The 19533-nt window shown below is 49.4% G+C and overlaps 1 protein-coding gene across 1 annotated transcript in view; it reads right to left on the bottom strand.

The window, feature by feature from the left end:
• Positions 1-2380: 2380 nt before the first annotated feature.
• The window catches only part of BPIFB1 (BPI fold containing family B, member 1), a 23446-nt gene continuing 6293 nt past the window's right edge, over positions 2381-19533 (bottom strand). The window contains exons 5-16 of the mRNA XM_010854851.1: positions 18737-18886; positions 17904-17985; positions 14253-14316; positions 12247-12332; positions 11075-11254; positions 10084-10137; positions 9467-9625; positions 6665-6732; positions 6152-6197; positions 5113-5176; positions 4079-4155; positions 2381-2555 (exon numbers count right to left, since the gene is read on the bottom strand). Coding sequence (XP_010853153.1) covers positions 2523-2555; positions 4079-4155; positions 5113-5176; positions 6152-6197; positions 6665-6732; positions 9467-9625; positions 10084-10137; positions 11075-11254; positions 12247-12332; positions 14253-14316; positions 17904-17985; positions 18737-18886 — 1063 coding nt within the window. The 3' untranslated portion in view covers positions 2381-2522. The remainder of the gene's footprint in view (positions 2556-4078; positions 4156-5112; positions 5177-6151; positions 6198-6664; positions 6733-9466; positions 9626-10083; positions 10138-11074; positions 11255-12246; positions 12333-14252; positions 14317-17903; positions 17986-18736; positions 18887-19533) is intronic.

Raw genomic sequence — 19533 nt, 5'->3', positions numbered from 1 at the left:
AAGTGCCGTGGATTCTGTTGACCTTATTGACTAGTCTCTGCTAAGAGATGGGAGATTTCCTGAGTGTCTCCTCCATAAAAGGGAAGCTCTGGAAAGAGCTTGTACACAGAGAGGTAAAAGACATCTTTACTCTTGTTTCTGAGCCTCAGTCTATTCATCTGTAAAATCGGAACATTAACCCACAGGAAGTGTTTAGCCCTGTGCTGGGAACTGAGTAACTCTAAGGGAACAGAGGCTATTAGTTGTCCTGTTATTTTGAGGAACAAGGAAACTGGGTCATTGTCCTGCTGTGGATTCAGATGGGAGGCTGGGGCAAGTGGGTGAGGCTTGGGTGCCCACCATTTCAATGACTCTGTGGTCACTTGAATTCTCATCTGTAAGACAAATACAATGATTCCTTTGAGGCAGGAAGAGTTACTGTGACATCACTTGGTGTTTGTTGTTTGCTGCTAAGGGTCAGAAGGAAGCCAAGGACTTTTCCCTCCCCCAGTCCAAGAAGGGGCTGAAATCTTGGAGCTTTGGATCTGGGGCTCCTGCCTTGGAGGTGTACAGATGCTGCTTGTGCTTCAGGGTGCAAATTGGAAGGGGATTGGCACAGAAGACCACCTCTCTTCTTCTTTATGGGGGCCAGAGACCCTGCAGAGTGATGAGGGAGCAGAGAGTAGAGTGAGGCAGTATGGTGTAGTGGTTAGGGGCTGCTTGGTAGTCAGGCTGAGCCGTCAGAGCCTCAATGTCTTCACTTGTCAAGTGAGAGATCCATTGGCTGTAGAGAAGGCTGTGGGACTGAAGGTCTGTAAGATCCTTGCTCCTGCAGAACAAATGCTCATCTTGGTTTGGGTTCCCCAGAAGCAGAGCTTGAGACCAGGATTGAGAGTGGGTAGTTGATTTGGGAGGTGGTGCCAGGAGACATTGGTAGGAGAGGGGGAAAGTGAGGCAGGGAGGGAGACAGCCCATAAAAGTGTGTATCAAGCAAGCGACCCGTGGACACCTGGGGCTCAGTCCCTCTGCGGTGCTGTGGGAGCCACTGTGGAGAGGTTCCCTGCTCCCATGGGGTAAGATAGCAGGATTACTTACCCACCAAACTCTAGGAAGCCAAGGGATCTGGGTGGTCAGAACCCGGGAGCCATGGCCATGGCTGTTTTGGACAAGTGCCCCAGCGTGGCCAGAGGTCCACGCCGCTCACCTCTGACACAGGATCTTGAGGCAGGGTGGCCATTTGTTCATCAGGACAAGATGTTACCAAAGACCAGAGGTCAGCCCCATCCTCCAGGCTCCGCGGAAACCTCACAACCGAACCTTGTAGGACTCTAGGGAGACAGCGGAGCCCCACCCCAGACAGGATGGAGATGGACTGTCTCATGTTCCTTGTGAATCGGGGCTCAAAATCCCAGGTTTAACACGACTTAGAAAAATAATGGAATCTGGTGTGTGGGATATGGACCGCAAAGCGTGGCTGGGGGCCAAGGGTGCGTGGGAAATGCAGCACAGGGCCTGAGTGCTAGCGCCCTGTGTGGGCCTAGCCAAGTCCTGTTGGAGAAATGCCTTTCTGGCTGCCTTTCCATGTTTCGAGGTGTTCTTACAGCTGTTTTTACTGTGAAGTTGGGTAGCGTCTTTTCCTGAAACACCTGCCCGCCCTTTCCTGGCAAGCCCCCATGGGACATGAGCTCTGTGTGCTGGGATGGGCCCGAAGGCTGGAGAACAGAGGACTTATTGTCTGTCCCCAACCCACTGACATCAGGGGAGACAGGGACACAATGGCAGTCACGCACCGTCTCAGCTGGAAGGGACTTCAGTGATAAGACCCAACATCCTGGAGCTCAGGTAACAAGAATGACAATGCCGTCACCCATGGATGGCATTGTTTGAGCACTTCCCAGGTGCCGGGAACCATTTTCTCTCATTGCATTCTCACCACAGCTTTCCAAGGTAGGGACTACAATTCTCCCCATTTTACAGGGAAGGAAACTGAGGCCCAGAGAAGGGGAGCCACATCCCAGGGTCAAACAACCATTGAAGGGTCCAGATCAGAGCTCAAAGCCTGCCTCCAAGGGTCACGCTGTTCAGTGAGCCCTGGACTCGCCACATCACCAAGGTCAACTCAATATGTGTCCCCGCCAGACAGGTTATCCTAACATTGGTGGTCTAGAAACTGACATGGAAGGCAGGAGGTGGCAACTGGCTTTCTCATTCCTGAAACTCAGGGAGGTGGTCAAAGTCTTGGGCCTCATCCACATGTATTTTGATGTCACCAAGACATGGCTTGGACGTGGCCCTGATTGACTCAGATGTGCTCGAACATGACCTAGATGTGGCTCAGATGTCTGGTCCCTAAGCTTACCAGGGGACAAAATGACCCTGAATTGGGACAAAGACACACTCCGGACTGCAAGATTCACAAAGTTTATTCATTGTAGGGAGGGACAGACTACAGCGCTGGCTCCCACACTCTCACTGAGACACAGCCTTCCCTGGAGGACCACAGTGCAAGTCTTCACTGGGAGAGAGGAAAGTGGGCTGAGGTTCTAAGAGGAGGCTTGGGTGACCACAAGGGCTTCCTGGAATTGGAGGAGAAAAGTCAAAAAAAATTTTTTTAATTTATTTATTTATTTGACTCCAGCGGGTCTTAGTTGTGGCCTGTGGGATCTAGTTCCCTGACCAGGGAATTGAACCTGTGCCCCCTGCATTGGGAGCAGTCCTAGCCACTGAATAGCCAGGGAAGTCCCCTCAAAACATTTTTTAACATCCTGCCCTGTTGTGGCTTATGGTGGTTTGTCCTTCACTAGGTGACCGCTAACATTGGGAGTCAGGACCCTGAACTCATAAAGGGTTCTTGGAAGGGTCAGAGTAGGAGGGTCTGTGTGTGACCAGTGACACCACGCAGGTGTCTGGGGCATGGATGAAGTACCCGGGCGCACAGTCTGGGATTATACAGGACAAGCGTCTCCACTCCAGCAGATCACCAAATCTCGCAAGAAGTTTCGTCAAGTGTAGATTCCTGACTGTATCCATTGGGTCCTAGGCAGCTAACGTTTTTAAGAACACTCTGATTTTTCGGGGGAAACTAAGTGTGATGCAAGGAATGGAACCTATTAGATTCTCCCCCAAATTTCTACTATGATAATTTTCAAATATGTAGCAAAGTTGAAAAAACTTTATGCTGAATATTTGTATACTCACCACCTAGGTTCTACCGTTAACTTTTTTCAAACCATACTTGTTTGATCTCAGATCTATCCATTTATTCATTCCTTTGACTAGATTTTAAAATATAAGACTATAAACAGGGTATCAGTGTGATGCTAGTCCTAAACAAAGGAATAGAGCAAAACAGGAAATTTGGAGAAAACATAAAAAAAAAAAGAGTGAAATGATATCTTTCCAACCCAAACTGCCAATGATGAATTATGGTTTGCAACTTGATTTAAAAAAAAAAAGAAGAAGAAGAGAAAGTTGCTAAATGCCCCCTAATAAGAGATACATGAAATACACTAAGCTCTAGCCACCCAGTTATATGGACACCGGTTGCCCATCCAACATGAATTAAGTGCAGCATGTGTCTTAGATAAACTGCTTATGTGATAATTGAATCATTTTATGTAATAGTTCACTAGTGCATGACCTGTATATTCAGACATCCCTGCCTAGAAATAGGCAGAGCTGGATTTGAACCAGTTCTTTGGTCCCTGAGTCTAGACTTAGCCTCTTTTGTTATCATGCACAGTATGTGGTCATACTTCTCCATCAAAGCCAGCTGAAGTATGGACAGATTTTGAAGGTGGGCAGCTGAAAATGTCAAATGTCAACATGTCTTTGGAGACAGTTAATAAAGCCTCTTTCCCTTCCCCCTGCCTGAATGACAGGTAGGATGGAAAAGGCTGGAGGCACATAACCCCAGACTGGGACAGTCACCCTTTTCCACTTACAGACTAGGACACAAGGCCCTGAGAGGAGAAGGGACTCGCCCAACATCCCCATAAGTGACCTGGGGAGCTAGGATTGAATGCAGCCCCTATCTCCCATCCCAGGGCTCTCCCTCTGACTGTGCCCTCCCTGGGGGAGGGTGTTTAACTCCACTCACCTTGGTCAGAGACAACGAAATCGACTTAAATCCCAAGTTTTTCACCATTGACACTGGGATCCCAGATCTTAATTTGCCTGAAATCACAAATGCGGTCAGAGACTTGTGAGCTGGTGGTGGGGTTGGGCAGCTGTCAGTGGGCTCACAGTTCCTGCACGTGGCACGCCTGATTCAGACTTCTGCCTCTGCTTCCTGTCCTCTGGCTCTGGCATCCACCCTGCCTCGTCTCCCCATTCTTTGGCTCCAGCCCCAGCTTCTGGCTGTTTCAAAGGGCACCCTCACATCCTCTCACATTCCTGCTCAAGAACCATCAGGGGCTCCCATCATCCACAGCAGAGGGGCTTATACTTTGAGATTTCTCGCTCTAATAAAACAAAGACATGAAAAAAGCAGGGTGGACATAGGTTACCAGTTCACCCACCCCCAGGACCTGAGGTTCAGTAAGAATAATCCCCCCTTTTCTCTTGGCTTCCTTCACTAGTGACACAAATAGTAATGCCAGCTACAGCCAACAACAGCAAGAACTGTTAAGCACTGGCTGTGTCAGGCGCCCCCTCTCTTCTCTGTAAAAACCTCTTCTTTATGCCTCTGAGGGACGTGTTGCTATTTCCCCATTTTACAGATGGAGAAACTGAGGCTGAGGATGATAAGGTAGTTTGTTCAAGGCCAGGTAGCCAGCAGAAGAATCAGCACGAGAGCCCAGGTGTATCAGAAGTCCATTGAGCATGCTCTGGTTGTTTCCATTTCTGTCTCTCTCCTGCTGTTAGCCCATGAGCCCATGAGCCCACACCCTCTATGGATGTCTAAGTTCTGGTGTGAGTGAGCAAACTGGGCTGGGGTGTTGGAGATGGGAGAGCGCATTTCCAGCTGGATTGACCCGGAAGGCTTCCTGGAGGAGGCGGAATTTGAACAAGGCTCTGAGGATAGGTGGAAAATAAATGAAAGGGGCCCCACATGGAGGCACAGGCAGGAGAGGTAAAGCGCCTGCCCTCAGTGTCCTGGGGAGCAGGGAATCAGACAGCAAAGGGACGCACCATTCTCGTTTGGCAGCAGGATGGAGGTGAGGATCTCGGTGGTGATGTTGTTCAGAAGCTTAGGCTGTGAAAGAGAAATGGCCCCGTCACCCTGGCTGAGAGTCTGAAGTCCTCTCAGCCATTCCTCAGATGGGCACGGCCCTGCCTTGTGGTGAGGGCAGCAGGTGAATATGCTGAGTCTCAGGTTCCCTGCTGGTCAGAGTTGCCAGGGCTCAAGAATCAGACATGCTGTGGGGGGAGCAAACCAGCTGGCCCTAAATCAGGCAGGTGGGGAGACTGTGGTGCATTCTGGGATGCACACCTGGCCTCCAATCTCTAAGGCTCCACTGCTCTGTTTCAGCAGAATTCTCCAAAGGAATTTCATCCTGTTTCCTGAGTTTTTGACTTCTCAAGCCAGACGTCCCGATTTTCATGTGGAATCCACCCCATTAAAAATATTTAAGTGTATACCTGTGGTGGATTCATGTTGATGTATGGCAAAACCAATACAATATTGTAAAGTAATTAACCTCCAATTAAAATAAATAAATTTATATTAAAAAAAAGAATTAAGAGGCAAAACAAAAGGGTGGAAAAATATGCCTCCCCCACCCAAACCAAGAAACAAATACCCCACCATGGCAGAAGAGAGGATTCAGCCAATTTGAGATCTCTGATTCATTTTGACTTTCAGGGCAACTGAGGATTCAGGAGAAGGGGCTGCCCAGGGTCACTGAGATGAGTCTATATGAGCAAAATGTGTTATAAAATAGATTTGTTTTCTAATTTATGGTCAAAACTTTACAGAAGGTAAGTCTGTGTGTATCTGTGTGTTTGCGAATGTGTAGACTCTCAGCTGTATCTGGCATACAGTAGGTGCTCAGTAAACACTTGAGCCAGGCGGTTGGACTTTGTGGCTAAGATTGGGAAGGCTGGCCTGCTCACCATGGAGCTGCCTGTGGGGACCTTATTCAAAGCCATTCCTAGGCAATGTCTCCTTCTGCGGTGGATCATCCTGGGCAATCTCCTGCATCCCCAGGGAAAATCTGTTCATACTCACGTTGAACACACCGATGTCTGAGTTCATCAGATGGATCCGATCAGCTCTGCAAGAGAAGATGCCCATGAGGCTGGTCGCTTGGAGTCGCATCCATTCATCCATCCATCCATTCATTCAACAACTATTTACTGAGCACCTACCATGCACCAGACATGGCACAGGCTCTGGATACAGCAGGGACCCACATGAAACCCTGGCTTCATGAGCTTACATTGTAATGCCCTCCTACACTGGAATGAGCTTACATTGCAATGTGCGGGGGAAGCGGGGGAGATAGCAGGCACATGGTTGCCCAAAAAGCAGGCAGAAAGATCACCCCCCCGAGTGAGGACCATCGTGAATGGAGGAGACCATCCAGGCAAGGTGGCCTTTCCCTTTCTGCCCATCCCCAAGCAGCCTTCACGTGATACTCACACCCCAGAGGTTCAAGACACTGGGTGTTTAAAGAAAGCAGTGGTCACCAGGCAGACTCATTTCCATCTCCAGAACCTTCTCAGTAATTTTTGCATTTACCTGATTTCGTTAAAGCTGAACACAAGTAGGCCATCTTCGACGTAAAACTGAATGTCCGAGGAGGCTTCCTGCAACAAGAGAAACCCAGGACCCTTTTATTTAGAGGATTTTTGTCAGGGGTTGGGTGTGGGGCTCTGCACGGAAGTTCTGGGGTCAAGCTGACATGGTCTGAATCTCAGCCGTTGGCTGTGACCTTGGGAAAGGGTCTGACCTCTGTGGGCCTCAGATTCCTTCTCTATGGGTACAGGGCTGTTACCTGTACCCATGCCCCAGTGAAAAGGTTGCGCATAGGATTGCTGCTGCTGACAATGATGACAGGAGCCAATGTTCACGGGAGCCCTCCTTGTGTGTCAGATGGTGTTTTATGAGCTTTGTCTGATTATCTCCTTTGATTCTCATGACTCTGTGAAATAAGTCCCATTATTATCCCATTGTAGAGGTGTGTAAACTGAGGGACAGGCCGGATGGTGACTGTTAACCAGTTATTATTATTGCAAAAGTCAGAAGCTGAGCCAGCCTCAAACACAGGTATATACATCCAGCATCTTGACCCTTAGACTCAGGTGAGCTGAGTACCAGGCTCCAGGGCAGCTGCACCCAGAGAACAGACTTCTCTGGCAGGCCTGGGCTTGGAGGTCTTTTCTTAATTTTTAATTCTTTTTAGGCTATGCTGGGTGGAATGCTTTTGAACTGTGGTGCTTGAGAAGATCTTGGGAGTCCCCTTGGACAGCAAGGAGATCAAGCTAGTCAATCCTAAAGAAAATCAACCCTGAATATTCATTGGAAGGACTGGTTCTGAAGCTGAAGTTCCAACACTTTGGCCACTTGATGTGAAGAGCCGACTCTTTGGAAAAGACCCTGACACTGGGAAAGATTGAGGGCAAGAAGACAAAGGGGTGGCAGAGGATGAGATGGTTGGATGGCACCACTGTCTCAATGGACATGGGTTTGAACAAAATCCAGGAGGTAGTGAAGGATAGGGAAGCCTGGCATGCTGTAGTCCATGGGGTGGCAAAGAGTCGGACACAACCGAGCAACTGAACAATGCATGTGGAATGTGGGTCTTAGTTCCCTGACCAATGATGGTGGCCTTTGAAAAGTGCCTGCTATTGGCCATGGAAGGGAAGTCCCCAGGAAGTGAGGCTGGCTGGGGTCGGTCCCCTCTCCCTGCTTGTTGGGGGATCAGGGTATCCCCACATCCCCATGGGAAGCCAGGGCACCATGCACCCTGTAGCTGTGTGAATGGTGCCCACTGACAAGGCGTGTGGACAGCTTGCACAGGGCCTGCAGCCACCCTCCTGTAAGGAGAGGGTAACGTTGGCCTCCGACAATCAGGTGCTGTCCAGACTCCTTGGCTAGGCATGGAAGGCCTTGCTTATCCAGGGCCCAACCATGGATCTTGCCTCGTCTCTTCCTTCACCTTGTCCTCTGTAGGATGCAGTGGTGCCCCACTCAGATCCCCCTTTTTTGGTTGGGGCACCCATTCCTCAGCTGCTGAGTGTCGCTGCTGCTAACAGTTCCCAGCCGTTCCCTGGTCTGGGGACCTGTTTTTGCTGGGAGGTTATGTTCTTCCTACCTTGGGGGCAGTTAGTGACCAGTAACTGACAGACAAGGGCATACAAGAGGCTGGCCTTCCTGTTTCAGCCTGGGCTCAACCCCATGGCACCATCATGCTCCAGAGCTCACTGTGGGATGAAGCAGAAGCCAGCTTCCAGCTGAGGCCACATCCTTGCTCAGTCCTTCTCCTGGGAGCTCTCCCCCAGTACAGTACTTTTCTAAGGGTCTTTGTCTTGGGCCTGTTTCTAGGGGTCCTACCTGAGATATCTTCTACTGGGCCTGTCCTTTGATGAGCCCACCCCCAGATCTTTATCCACAGGGTCCTTCTAAATGGAAGCTCTGAGATCTGACCTGCTTTGTTACTGAGAAAAGCAATTCAGAACTTACTTGGAGATGACTTAGTTCTGTTTATCTTTTGGAAGAGGAAGAGGAATTATCCCCTTTCCTTCTAGGCCTGTGGTTTGGATAGAGCCAATCCTAATCTCCCAATTTGGGATGTGTGTGTGTATATGTGTGTATGTCCCAGCTCAGAAAATTTACATATTTCATTTTTCTGGTCACGCTGATTGGTTCATTAGTAAGCATTTGACCCTAAGTCATCCAATGAGAGTCAGTTTTGGAACTTTTGCTAGAACTACTGGGAAAGAGAAGCTTTTCCATTGAGGTTGCCAAGTTGATAGGTTATAAGCCTGATGTGGGTTAGGGGCACTTCCAAGAAGGGACAAACTGCCTGAGGATGAAGGCAACACAAGGGAAAACAAGGTTGCCAGATGGGAAGAGAGAAGAATGAAGATGACATTGTTTGAACACCTGATACAGCTATTCTGGAAACCAGCACTGACCTGGACTTTTCAGGTATATGCTGCTGCTGCTGCTGCTGCTGCTAAGTCACTTCAGTCGTGTCCGATTCTGTGCGACCCCATAGACGGCAGCCCACCAGGCTCTGCCGTCTCTGGGATTCTCCAGGCAAGAACACTGGAGTGGGTTGCCATTGCCTTCTCCTTCAAGTATGTGAGCTAATGCAATTCCCTTTGTGCATGTGAATTAAATGTCTGCTTAAAGATTCTGACTAATTAAGAGTTGAGCCACCAAAGCCCCTGATTCTTGGTTCAAAATTCCCTTCCCCTAGCTCCGCGAGGTAATAAGAGTGGCAGAAAGGTTTAGCAAAGCAAGAGAGGGTGAACAAGAACAGTGAACAGGGGGATTCCCAAGGTTGCTGCCAACGTCTCAGACAACTGAACTCACGATGCCCAGGGTGAAGAGGGGGCGGCTGTCTTTATCGGTGGCGAATATTTCCAGCACGATCAGTTGGGCCACCTTGGCATTGCCCTGGTCCAGAATGAGCATTGGGGTCGTGTGACTCATGATCTTCACGATCTGTGTGGGCCCCAGCTGCGCTGCTGCCTGGAAGGACATCAGACCCATATGACGCTTCCCAAGTGAGTCCCCATAGTCCACGAGCCCCATGTGGTCCCGTGAGACTTGGCCACTGTCCACCTTCCTGGACTCCCCCATTCCTCTCTGTGCTTCCTCAGATCCTGGAATAAATTGTTGTTCTGCCCATCTCACAGTCTTTGGTTTGGACTCTCCCTCTGTCTGGAATACGTTTTCCTTCAGGGAAGCCCTCCCTCATCTCCCAGGGTGGTTCAGATACCCTGGCAGTTCTCCTATAACCCCTAGAATCTATCTGTCCGTCACCACTAACTGTCCTGTTAGAGTGAAATCTCCATGAGGACAGGGAGCAGTGTGTTACAGTCACCAGTGCTGGGGGGACAGAGTGGTCCCACACCTCCCTCCCTCCCCAGATGCCAGCAGACAGACCACAGCAAACCCTCCAGGCTGCAGATGGCAAATGGACCAACCGTTTCGTCGATCACCTTGATGCTTGACCTCAGCTGGCGGGCTACCTCAGGAAGCTGAGGAAGAGAGGAGGTCAGAGCTGGTCAGCTGGTGGGGAGAGGGGAGACACACCTCCAACAGTCCTGCTGCCGGGATCCCCCAAACCCCAGAGAAGCTGGGAGAGTCTGGTGGCCCAGTGCACGTGTCTGCGCCTGGTGGGAAACAGCCTCTGTGTCAGTGGCTGTTGGGAATGCAGTCCCAGCCAGCCTGAACGTTTACTGTGGATTGGTGGTGCCTGTGGGTCTACGGGCAGCTTCCTGTTCTCAGAGGACACAGAGAAGCAACCCAATTCTTACTAGAGTCGTGAATGTGGTTGCTGGTGACCACGGCCCTTTCCCTGTCATTCCAGGCCCTCGTCCTGACTTCTAATCCCCAAGAACTTGGTGATCTGTCAGCTGACTTAAAGTCCTGCCCTGCTCCCCTATCTTTGGGCCAACCCTGCCCTCTTCTGGGCCCCATCAGTCACCTGGAGGAGATGGCACACCCCAGTGGACTGGTGGTGGTTTTCTGTTGTGCTGGGTTAATCAGGATTCCGTGGCTGTGACAGAATCCAGGCTCAACAGGGAGGAGGGCCCTGGGAGATGAGCGATGTCTGCCGTGGGCCCTGCAGTGGACGGCAGCCGTGCATTGCTGTCCCCGGGCCAGTCAATATCTAAGATGCCCTTTGGACAAGAATTGTTATCTGATAGAGGAAGCAGGTGTTTCAGGTTCCAGGAAGGCAGAACGAGGACTGGTGCTGGATGCTACAGGAGGTTTTCAGCTCTCTAGTTATATATATGTCAGAGGCAGGCTCTGTTCAAGGAAGGAGTGAGCTCTCTGTTGCTGGAAGTATGTAAATTGATCCTGAAAGGAGGTTCCTGCTTGGGGAGGGGGGTCCTTATGCCCTCTTTGATTCAGGAAATCCCCATGATGCAGCAGAGCTGGCTTCAGGCTCTGTTGCATGCTGAGACTTACCACATAGTCCAACAGGACTGTGAGCTTTCCCGAATGGAGCAAGGCAGCTATGATAGCGACCGCCACATCCTTCCTCACGGTGAGCCTGAAAGTGGTCTGGTTCAGGGTGGGCAGATTCAGGGAATCCCCAGCAACATTGAACAGCTTAGTCACCTTTCCTTCCGAGTTGAACAACCTGGCCTGCAGAGACACAGAGCAGAGAGAACTCAAGCTCCACAGTGTATCTAGTAATAACCTAGAAGGAAATGACACCCTCCAGCCGGTTTCTCTTTTTGCAGTTGCTGCCAGGAAGCTTAGCCTGGCAGTCAGTGCCTGGCTGTTGTAGATGAAGGGCTCTCTCAGCTACTTAGCAACACCGACTCCATCTGCACCCCTCAGGTAATCTCTGGTTTTTAAAAAATCTAGACGTCTTGTTTGGTACTTAGGTTTCAACTTCTCAGACACCCCAGAAACCCTTTAGAAGAAGAGAAAATTCAAGACTGCAGCAGAATGGATGGGAATGTTTGATGCTGTAGTTTTCCAGGGGTCCATGAAAACAGGTCTGAGGTTCACGCTGCCTTGCTTGGCCTGGTGCCAGAGGGTGTCCAGCCCCCCATGTGGTGGGTGGCTCCATATTTTAGAAAGAACTGATGGTTACTGGGCGCCTCCTGCCTGCCAGGCCACATGTGGTATCGTTTCCTCCTCTCCTTAGTGACTGTGTTATTACATTTTACAAAAGAATTTGAGGATCAGAGAGGTGAAGAAACTTATCCCAAGTCACGCAGCCAGAGAGTTTTGGAGCTGGAAGAGAAGTTTAGATCTGTGTGATCCTTCATGATGTGTCTGCATCCTGGGCTCTTGTTCAGAATCACCAGATATTTGAGGATTGTCAGGGGCTTGCCTGAGAGAAAGACCAAGAGTCCCTCCCACTCTGGCCCCTGATGGCAGAAATCAAGGTTGGAGGAGGTTGGGTCATTGGGGTCGATATTCTGTGTGTGGCCCGTACGCTGACTTTTCTTTGCCAGAACGGTTTATGTGGGACGTGGTCAGCTTGTTGAGACTTTTCTAAGTCTGCCTGTGTGTACTGTGACCCGTGTTTTCTCATCTGAAGCAGATCAATGGTCTCTGACTACTGGTGGTCAGAGAAGGGAAGGAATGTCCCCAGTTTCCCCTGGAGGTCCCATGATACTCACCCCTAGGATGAGATGGACAACACTGTGGTCGATGACAGGAGAAATAAAATCAAGCTTCAGGTGCTCAGAGTTGAGAGACATGGGCACTGCTCAGGGAGAAGAAAATTCTGTGAGGGTGGAGGGCAGTATTGGATGGCTTGGTGGGAAGTTGCTTTTGGCTGAAGCACCATTTTTGCTCGGGGTGGGGGCAGGTGTGTAGGGGTAGGAGCAGGAGTCATGATGATGCTGATAAGGACAATGATAAATATAATGAGACTTATCAAGCTGAGATTTATCAAGCACCTGGTAATGCGTTAAATTGTACACATGTTAGCTCATGGAATCCTCACAATAACCTTAGGTCCTGCTATGACCCTCATTTCACAGATAGAGAAACCAAGGCTCAGAAAAGTGACATGCCTTGCTCAAGGGTATACTGTAAAAGGATCTGAACTCAGTTGGTCCTGTGTCAACATTTTGGTTTGGAACAAAACTGACCCATTGTTTATACCTCTCCACTTCCCCCACCAGTCTGATCCGTACCTTCCACCCTGGCAGGGTCTGGGTCTGTCCTAGGGATCCCTTGCGTCCTCCTCGGGATTCCCCACTTGGCCACCAGGTGGCAGTGGCGTCTCATCTGCCCTAGCTGTTGGGTGGAGAATAGAGATCAGGGAGGTATGTGCGAAGTTCGTTCCTTAGTCTGCCTGCTTCTGGGAGAGCCTGTGGAGCCTGGGGAACCCTCCTGCTCTGCCCCTAGGGAACAGAGGAGCTGGATAGACTTGGGGTTCTTGCCCTAGTAGCTTTAGCTAGCCTCTTCCTGCCTCTGAACCTCAGTTTCCTCATCTTAAAATGGGGAAAGTGAAAGTTCCCTCAGTCCTGCACGACTCTTTGTGACCCCATGGACTATACAGTCTCTGGAATTCTCCAGGCCCAAAATGGGGAAGCAGTAGGATACTTGCCTTGTAGATTGTACAGGACTGACACCTAGCAAAATCAGCTCACTCAGATCTGAATGAATCAGACTTGAAACTTACAGAACTGGGTTTAAGCCTTCCCCTATCACTAATTCCTCCTGTGAATTGGACAAATGATTTCATTTCTGAGCCTCAGTTTCCTTATCTGTTAAGTGGGATAATGATTGCTACTTCATGGAGTTGTCTGAGGAGTCAGTGAAGCAGCCCAAGGACTTGGCCCAAAGTGGGTGCTCTATAGATGCTGAAAACCTATTGATTCCATTCTCCTCTTCCCAATCCTCTCTGGTGGCTCTTTGAATGAGCCTCTTCAGATCCCCAAAGAGTAGATGGTAGAGTTTTCTTCTCCCCACCAATCCCCTCTCTGAGGGGGTCCAAGAATTCAGATTTTAACTGTGAAGGGTCTGAGGATACAATTTGTTTCTTCCCTTGATCCCTCTTCTCTGATAGCCCACAGTAGTCTCTGTATCATCCATCCATCCATCCATCCAACCATCCATCCATCCAGCCAGCCATCTATCCATCCAGCCAGCCATCCATCCATCCAGCCATCCATCCAGCCATCCATCCATCCAGCCAGCCATCCATCCATCCATCCATCCAGCCATCCATCCATCCATCCAGCCAGCCATCCATCCATCCATCCAGCCAGCCAGCACACATCTGTAAGCACATGCAGAGCATCTCCCATGTACCAGGCACTCTCCCATAAAATTTTAATCCTCAACAATCCTGGAGGCAGGGATGTATAAGCCCCCTTTTTCAAAGCCATGGAACAAATCAGTGGCAGAACGGGAATTTGAACTTGGGTTTATCTGGGCACACACTGGCTTACATAGAACCTTGCATGTATTATGTACTCATGAAATTACAGCTGTGGTGATATCCTGTCTGTTCATCCTGGGCAGAGATCAGATGATGCTTGTCCCTCTTGCTACCGGGCTGAGTTGCTGCTCAGGCCTGACCAGGGGAGGCTTGCCTTGGGCAGAGAGCAGAGGCAGTGCTTGGAGGTCAGCTCAGCAGTCAAGAAAAAAGGAGAGAGAGTGGTGCACCTACCCTTCGTCAGATTCAAGAGTTCCCCACGCATGTCCTCAAAGCCCGCCTTGAGCACAGGACACAGCTGCAACAGCACAGATGCAGGGCCTCCATCAGCCAGGGTCAGCACACAGCCCCACAGTGACCCATGCCCAGCTCACCTGGCTGAGTCCCGCCCCTGTACCCACGGCCAGCCAAATTTTCACCCATGTGCTTGAGGACTCAATGGTGCGTCTACTCCCCCCAACCATTACCACTGCTCAGAGATCGCCACAGCTTCTGGTGTCACCTGGGATCTTTTGCAATGATTTGTCCCTTGCCCAGTGTCCAGGTGTGCCTGACCTGCCAGCTGTCCTCCCCATGAGACTCATCGTATTCACAAGAGCCCATGTTCCCATAAGAGGGAAATCCAGAATGCGTTCCTTCATTCACTTCTTCAGTCAACCCTTGGTACTGACTTCCTTGCATGTGTCACATTAGAACAGAGGCCAGAAAGACAGATGCAACCAGACTGGTAAACATTCTTTGTGGGTTTCTAGCCCCAGCACATCTCTTTGCCCCTTGAATTCTTCTCCCCTGAAAATTCCAGCTGTTCTCGGGAATTCCCTGGCAGTCCAGAGGTTAAGACCCTGCACACAGTTTACCGGGTAGTGTTACTAACACCTAGTGGGTGGAGGCCGAGGATGATACTAAGCATCCCCCAGTACACAGGACAGCCCCCGAAATGAAGAACTATGGGGACCAAGTGTCACAGTGACAACCCCAGCCTCGGCTCTTCTGCTTGGGAAGGAAGTTAAACATTCACCTCACTTGATCCTGGGCCCCAAAGGCCTTGCTCCTTGCTCGAAGCAGCCTGTTTTCCAGGGCAGTGCTCTGAGACACCGTCATTTTGTCTTAGGTTAAAATTCACCAGTGAAGAACCTTCTGGTTGACCACCTTTTGCTATTTTTGAGAAATGACTATGTACTTTGATAAATGTTAATTTTTCCTATGAAAAGCCAGCTGCTTTGCCAACCCTGAACCCAGGGAGGATGGAGGAGTTGGGCTCAGGGACTCCCAACATTCTCTGCCTGTTCCTCGTGGGAAAGGGGTTCCTGGCCCTCTCTGCACACCCTCTCGTAATTCCCCTCCCTTTAGTTCTACCCTTGGGTCTCGACCATGGTGACATGCTAAAATCCTCCTTTGGGGGAGCTAGAATCCTCTGAGATACCAGGGCCCCACCAGACCAATTAAATCTGAATCTCTGAGGTCGAGCCCTGATATCAGTATTTTAAAAAAGCCCTCCCAGGAAGTCTGAAGGGCAGCTGGCATTGGGACCCATGCTGAAAGGGGCTTTAGCATTTTCTAGGTGGGCTCCTGCCACATTTAAACATGCTGCCCCTTTTCCCTTCATGCCACGTGAAATATTCACAGGAGGTAGTCTCAAATCAGTGATTCCTGGTGGGAAATCATGATGATTGACGGAAGGCCAGTTTTCTCAAATTGTTCACTGGATTTGGCTTTTCACTCTTAAAAGCAGATATTTTCTCAAATTGTTTCTCAGTTTTTCAAATTGCTCACTGTATTCAGCTTTTGACTCTTAAAAACAGGCTATTATGCAAAGAACATTTTATAATCCCAGGTTCTTGCTATCTTTTCTAGTGGAAGATATATTTTTAGCTAGTAAAGTATAATGCCAGTTAAAATGTGATTTTGCCGGAAGCTGGGAAAAAATTTCCAGCTGAGCCCTACTTTAAGAAACTGTCACCTTTAAGTAGAAGAAAAATTTCTTAAAAAAAAAATCTCACATAAGTAAAGCTAAGTTTTACAAAATTATTCCTTTCAAAAGGCTCTCTGGAAAGGTTTTAGAAAGTATTAAATAGGACTTCCCTGGTGATACAGTGGATAAGAATCTGCTTGTCAATGCAGGAGACACAGGTTCAATCCCCTGGGAAAATTCCACATTCTGGAAGCATATTAGTCTGTGCACCACAGCTGTTGAGCCTGCACTCTAGAGCTTGTGAGCTGCAACTACTGAGCTCATGTGCCATAACTGCTGCTGCTGCTGCTGCTGCTAAGTCGCTTCAGTCGTGTCTGACTCCGTGCCACTCCATGGACGGCAGCCCACCAGGCTCCCCCGTCCCTGGGATTCTCCAGGCAAGAACACTGGAGTGGGTTGCCATTTCCTTCTCCAGTGCATGAAAGTGAAAAGTGCAAGTGAAGTCGCTCAGTTGTGTCTGACTCTTTGTGACCCCGTGGACTGCAGCCTACCAGGCTCCTTCATCCATGGGATTTTCCAGGCAAGAGTACTGGAGTGGGGTGCCAGTGCCTTCTCCGGTGCCATAAGTACTAGAGCCCACGTGCCTAGAGCCTGTGCTCTGCAGCAAGAGAAGCCACCACAGTGAGAAGTCCATGGGCTGCAACTAGATAGTGGCCCCCGCTCACTGCAACTAGAGAAAGCCTTCACACAGCAGTGAAGACCCAGAGCAGCCAAAAAATAAAACAAACAAATAAATAAAAATTTAAAGACATTATTAAATACGGTGAAGCTATTAAAACAGTTATGACTATCATAGAGTGGTATAGGAAATAGATATAACTTAGAGGATATCAAATAATACTGATGCTGAGTGCAGCCACATAAAAGTATGAGTGCAGATGGATGGACATTTGGAAAACAATATACAAAAGAAAAAATAGCTGCTAAGTTAAGGTAGGAGGATTATGGGTATTTTTCTCCCAAAGTTTTGGTTATTATATTGCGTTTTTCAGTCAAAAAAGTTTTACTATAAAAAATATATTAATTATCTGATAAGGTATTTTTAATCCCAGGAGAAGCATTGGTGTGAGCACATCTTGGAATTCACAGTGAAAATCAATGGTCATAATGGCAGATAAATCCAACTTATTGAGTTTTAGCTTATCTGTGACATATAAGGGACATATAAAGGGAGATGGACTCGTGTTCACTGACTCAGAAAAATAAATCCAACAAGACCTGCTGGGTAACAAGCCCCTGATGACACAACCAGGGTAGAGTGGGATCCTGGTGTCCTAGATAGAGCTAGCTTGGATCAATTTTTGAGAACCAACTGTTAAATTTTCAGGAATTTCTAAGCTTGGTGATAAACCTGACATTATTAAAAATCAAGTTGTATACACTTACAATTAAATAAATTATGCTAAGAGCAAAGTCAGCTCAAAACTCATTGCTTCCTAATTATTCTGTTCTATTGTACCGTTATCCATTGCTCTTGAGATTATATATGTCTATTGTATCTGCATGGTGGAAACACCACCCACTAATGTGCAACCAAGCATCTCTTCCTGACCCTGCTCAAATGTTTGTCCCAATTTCTGTTTAGTGAATTCACACTAGTAGCTTGAAATTGGCAACAGAAGAAGTGTTTACAGCAGGGAAGTCAGTGAATGCTACAAATCAGGGCTTCCTTCCTCCAACCCCTCCTGAGTCGATTGTTAACAATTTATCAGCACATCACTGTCAAGGTCCCTTGGCTGTCTTTTGGCAGTTTCATTACCTTGACCACAAGGATCCACTGCTGAAAGAATGACCCAAGCCCAGAAACGTCCCACTCAAAGGAGACACAGGTCCCTTAGCACCAGCCTGCAGTTCCACCTCTAACCCACAGGGGGGCAGGCTTCACAGACCAGAGAGACGCTGACTCTACTTACCTCGCTTTCCACCAGTTTAGGGAGCGCTGGCGTCAGAAGGCTTATGACCTTGTCGGCTAAGCATTTGAGCAGGAAGGAGAGCCTTTGAGGGAGGAAAAGAGGGGAGAGATGAAGTGGGTCAGGGATGGTCACCTCTCCCCTGTGTTATAGAAGGCGAGACCAAGTCCAGGGAAGGAAGGAACTTGCCCAAGGCACAGGGCCTGTTGGAGACAGGGCTGGGTGTAGCCCCTGACCCTGGGGAAGATGGTGGTTCTCAAGGACACGGCTGGGGTTTGTCTTTAGCAATATTATCTGGACACTGGAATGAAGGCAGTGGGCATTTCCCCCATTCTCCTGCTAAGGAGGGATGGAGGGAAGCATCCTGTCTTTGAGCAGCTGTTGTGTGCCCTGCACTCAGCTGGGTACGTGAGATCACTGCCCGATCTCATCCTCTCACTATGGAGGTGAGGCACGGGGAGGTGACTTGTCCAGAATGTTGCCTGGACAGTAAATGCGAGAGTTGCATTATGCTCGCCTGACTCCGTAGTTTAGACCCATGGCTGCACCCAAGCCTGCCAGTGGTGGTTTGGGGCCCAGAAAAGAGCCTCCTCTCCACTTTCAAATGTTTGTTCCAATTTCTGGCACGATGCCTGAGATCCCATCATTATTGCTTCACCCTTCAGCTCTCTTTGGTGTCACCGATTTCCTGAAAAGAGACCCAGACCAGGAACCAGGAGGGAAAAGTCCCTTTCTTTCTGCGGGCCTCCGTGTTCTCCATCTGTAAAATGGGGCCAGAGCACCACCTGGCTTCCCTCCCAGGTGTGCAAGGGGCCGGGAGAGGTGGCGGCACTCACTTGTGCAGCAGGCTGATGCGCAGGCTCCCGCCGGTGTTGGAGCACTCGCTGAGGACCAGGCGGGCGTGGTCCTTCTCCCTAGTCTCCACGTGGATGATGGCTTGGGCCTCCACCTCCACATGCAGCTCCACAACGGTCTTGAAAAGCGGCCTGGGAGTGGAGGAGCCCCAGGCTGTGAGCTCCAGCCCCGCCTGAGGCCGGATCAAGCCGCAGTTGCTGTCCACCTCCGCCTCCGGCCTCTTGCTCCTCCCTTCTCAGGCTCCATGCTGGGCTCTCCTCATCCCCTCATGTGTATACCTCACTGTGTCCCAGACTCGGTGTTTGGATTCCTCTTCTGATTTAAAGCCTCTACACTTGCCAGCTTCCAAACTTACACCTAAATTCTTTCTCAAACGTCTTACTGGTGTCTCAGATTTAACGTGTATATAGACAGAGGAGCCTGGCGGGCTACAGTCCATAGGGTCGCAAAGAGTTGGACACGACTGAGCATCTAATACACACAAACTGAACTAGGGATCCTTCCCCAATCCCTCTCCTCTCTTGATCTTCCCTGCCTTGTTTTCTGGCCACTCCATACTGTCTTGACCCTTCAACCTCCCCACCACCCTATTCCCACCCCGAGCCCTAATTGAATCCATCAGCAAATCCTCTTGTGTCCTCTGAGACATATTTTGAATCCAGCTTCTTCTCACTACCTTCCTGCTCCTAAACCCTGGTCCACACTCTTATTGTCTCCTCCTGAATTGTTACAGTAGCTTCTGGATAATCTCCCTGCCTCCACCCTTGCCCAACCCCCC

The sequence above is a fragment of the Bison bison genome, unplaced genomic scaffold, assembly GCF_000754665.1.
Source record: "Bison bison bison isolate TAMUID 2011002044 unplaced genomic scaffold, Bison_UMD1.0 scf7180017864352, whole genome shotgun sequence".
NCBI classification, from domain to species: domain Eukaryota; kingdom Metazoa; phylum Chordata; class Mammalia; order Artiodactyla; family Bovidae; genus Bison; species Bison bison.
Note: the sequence above shows the minus strand (reverse complement) of the source record. Positions and strands in the feature narration are given on the sequence as shown.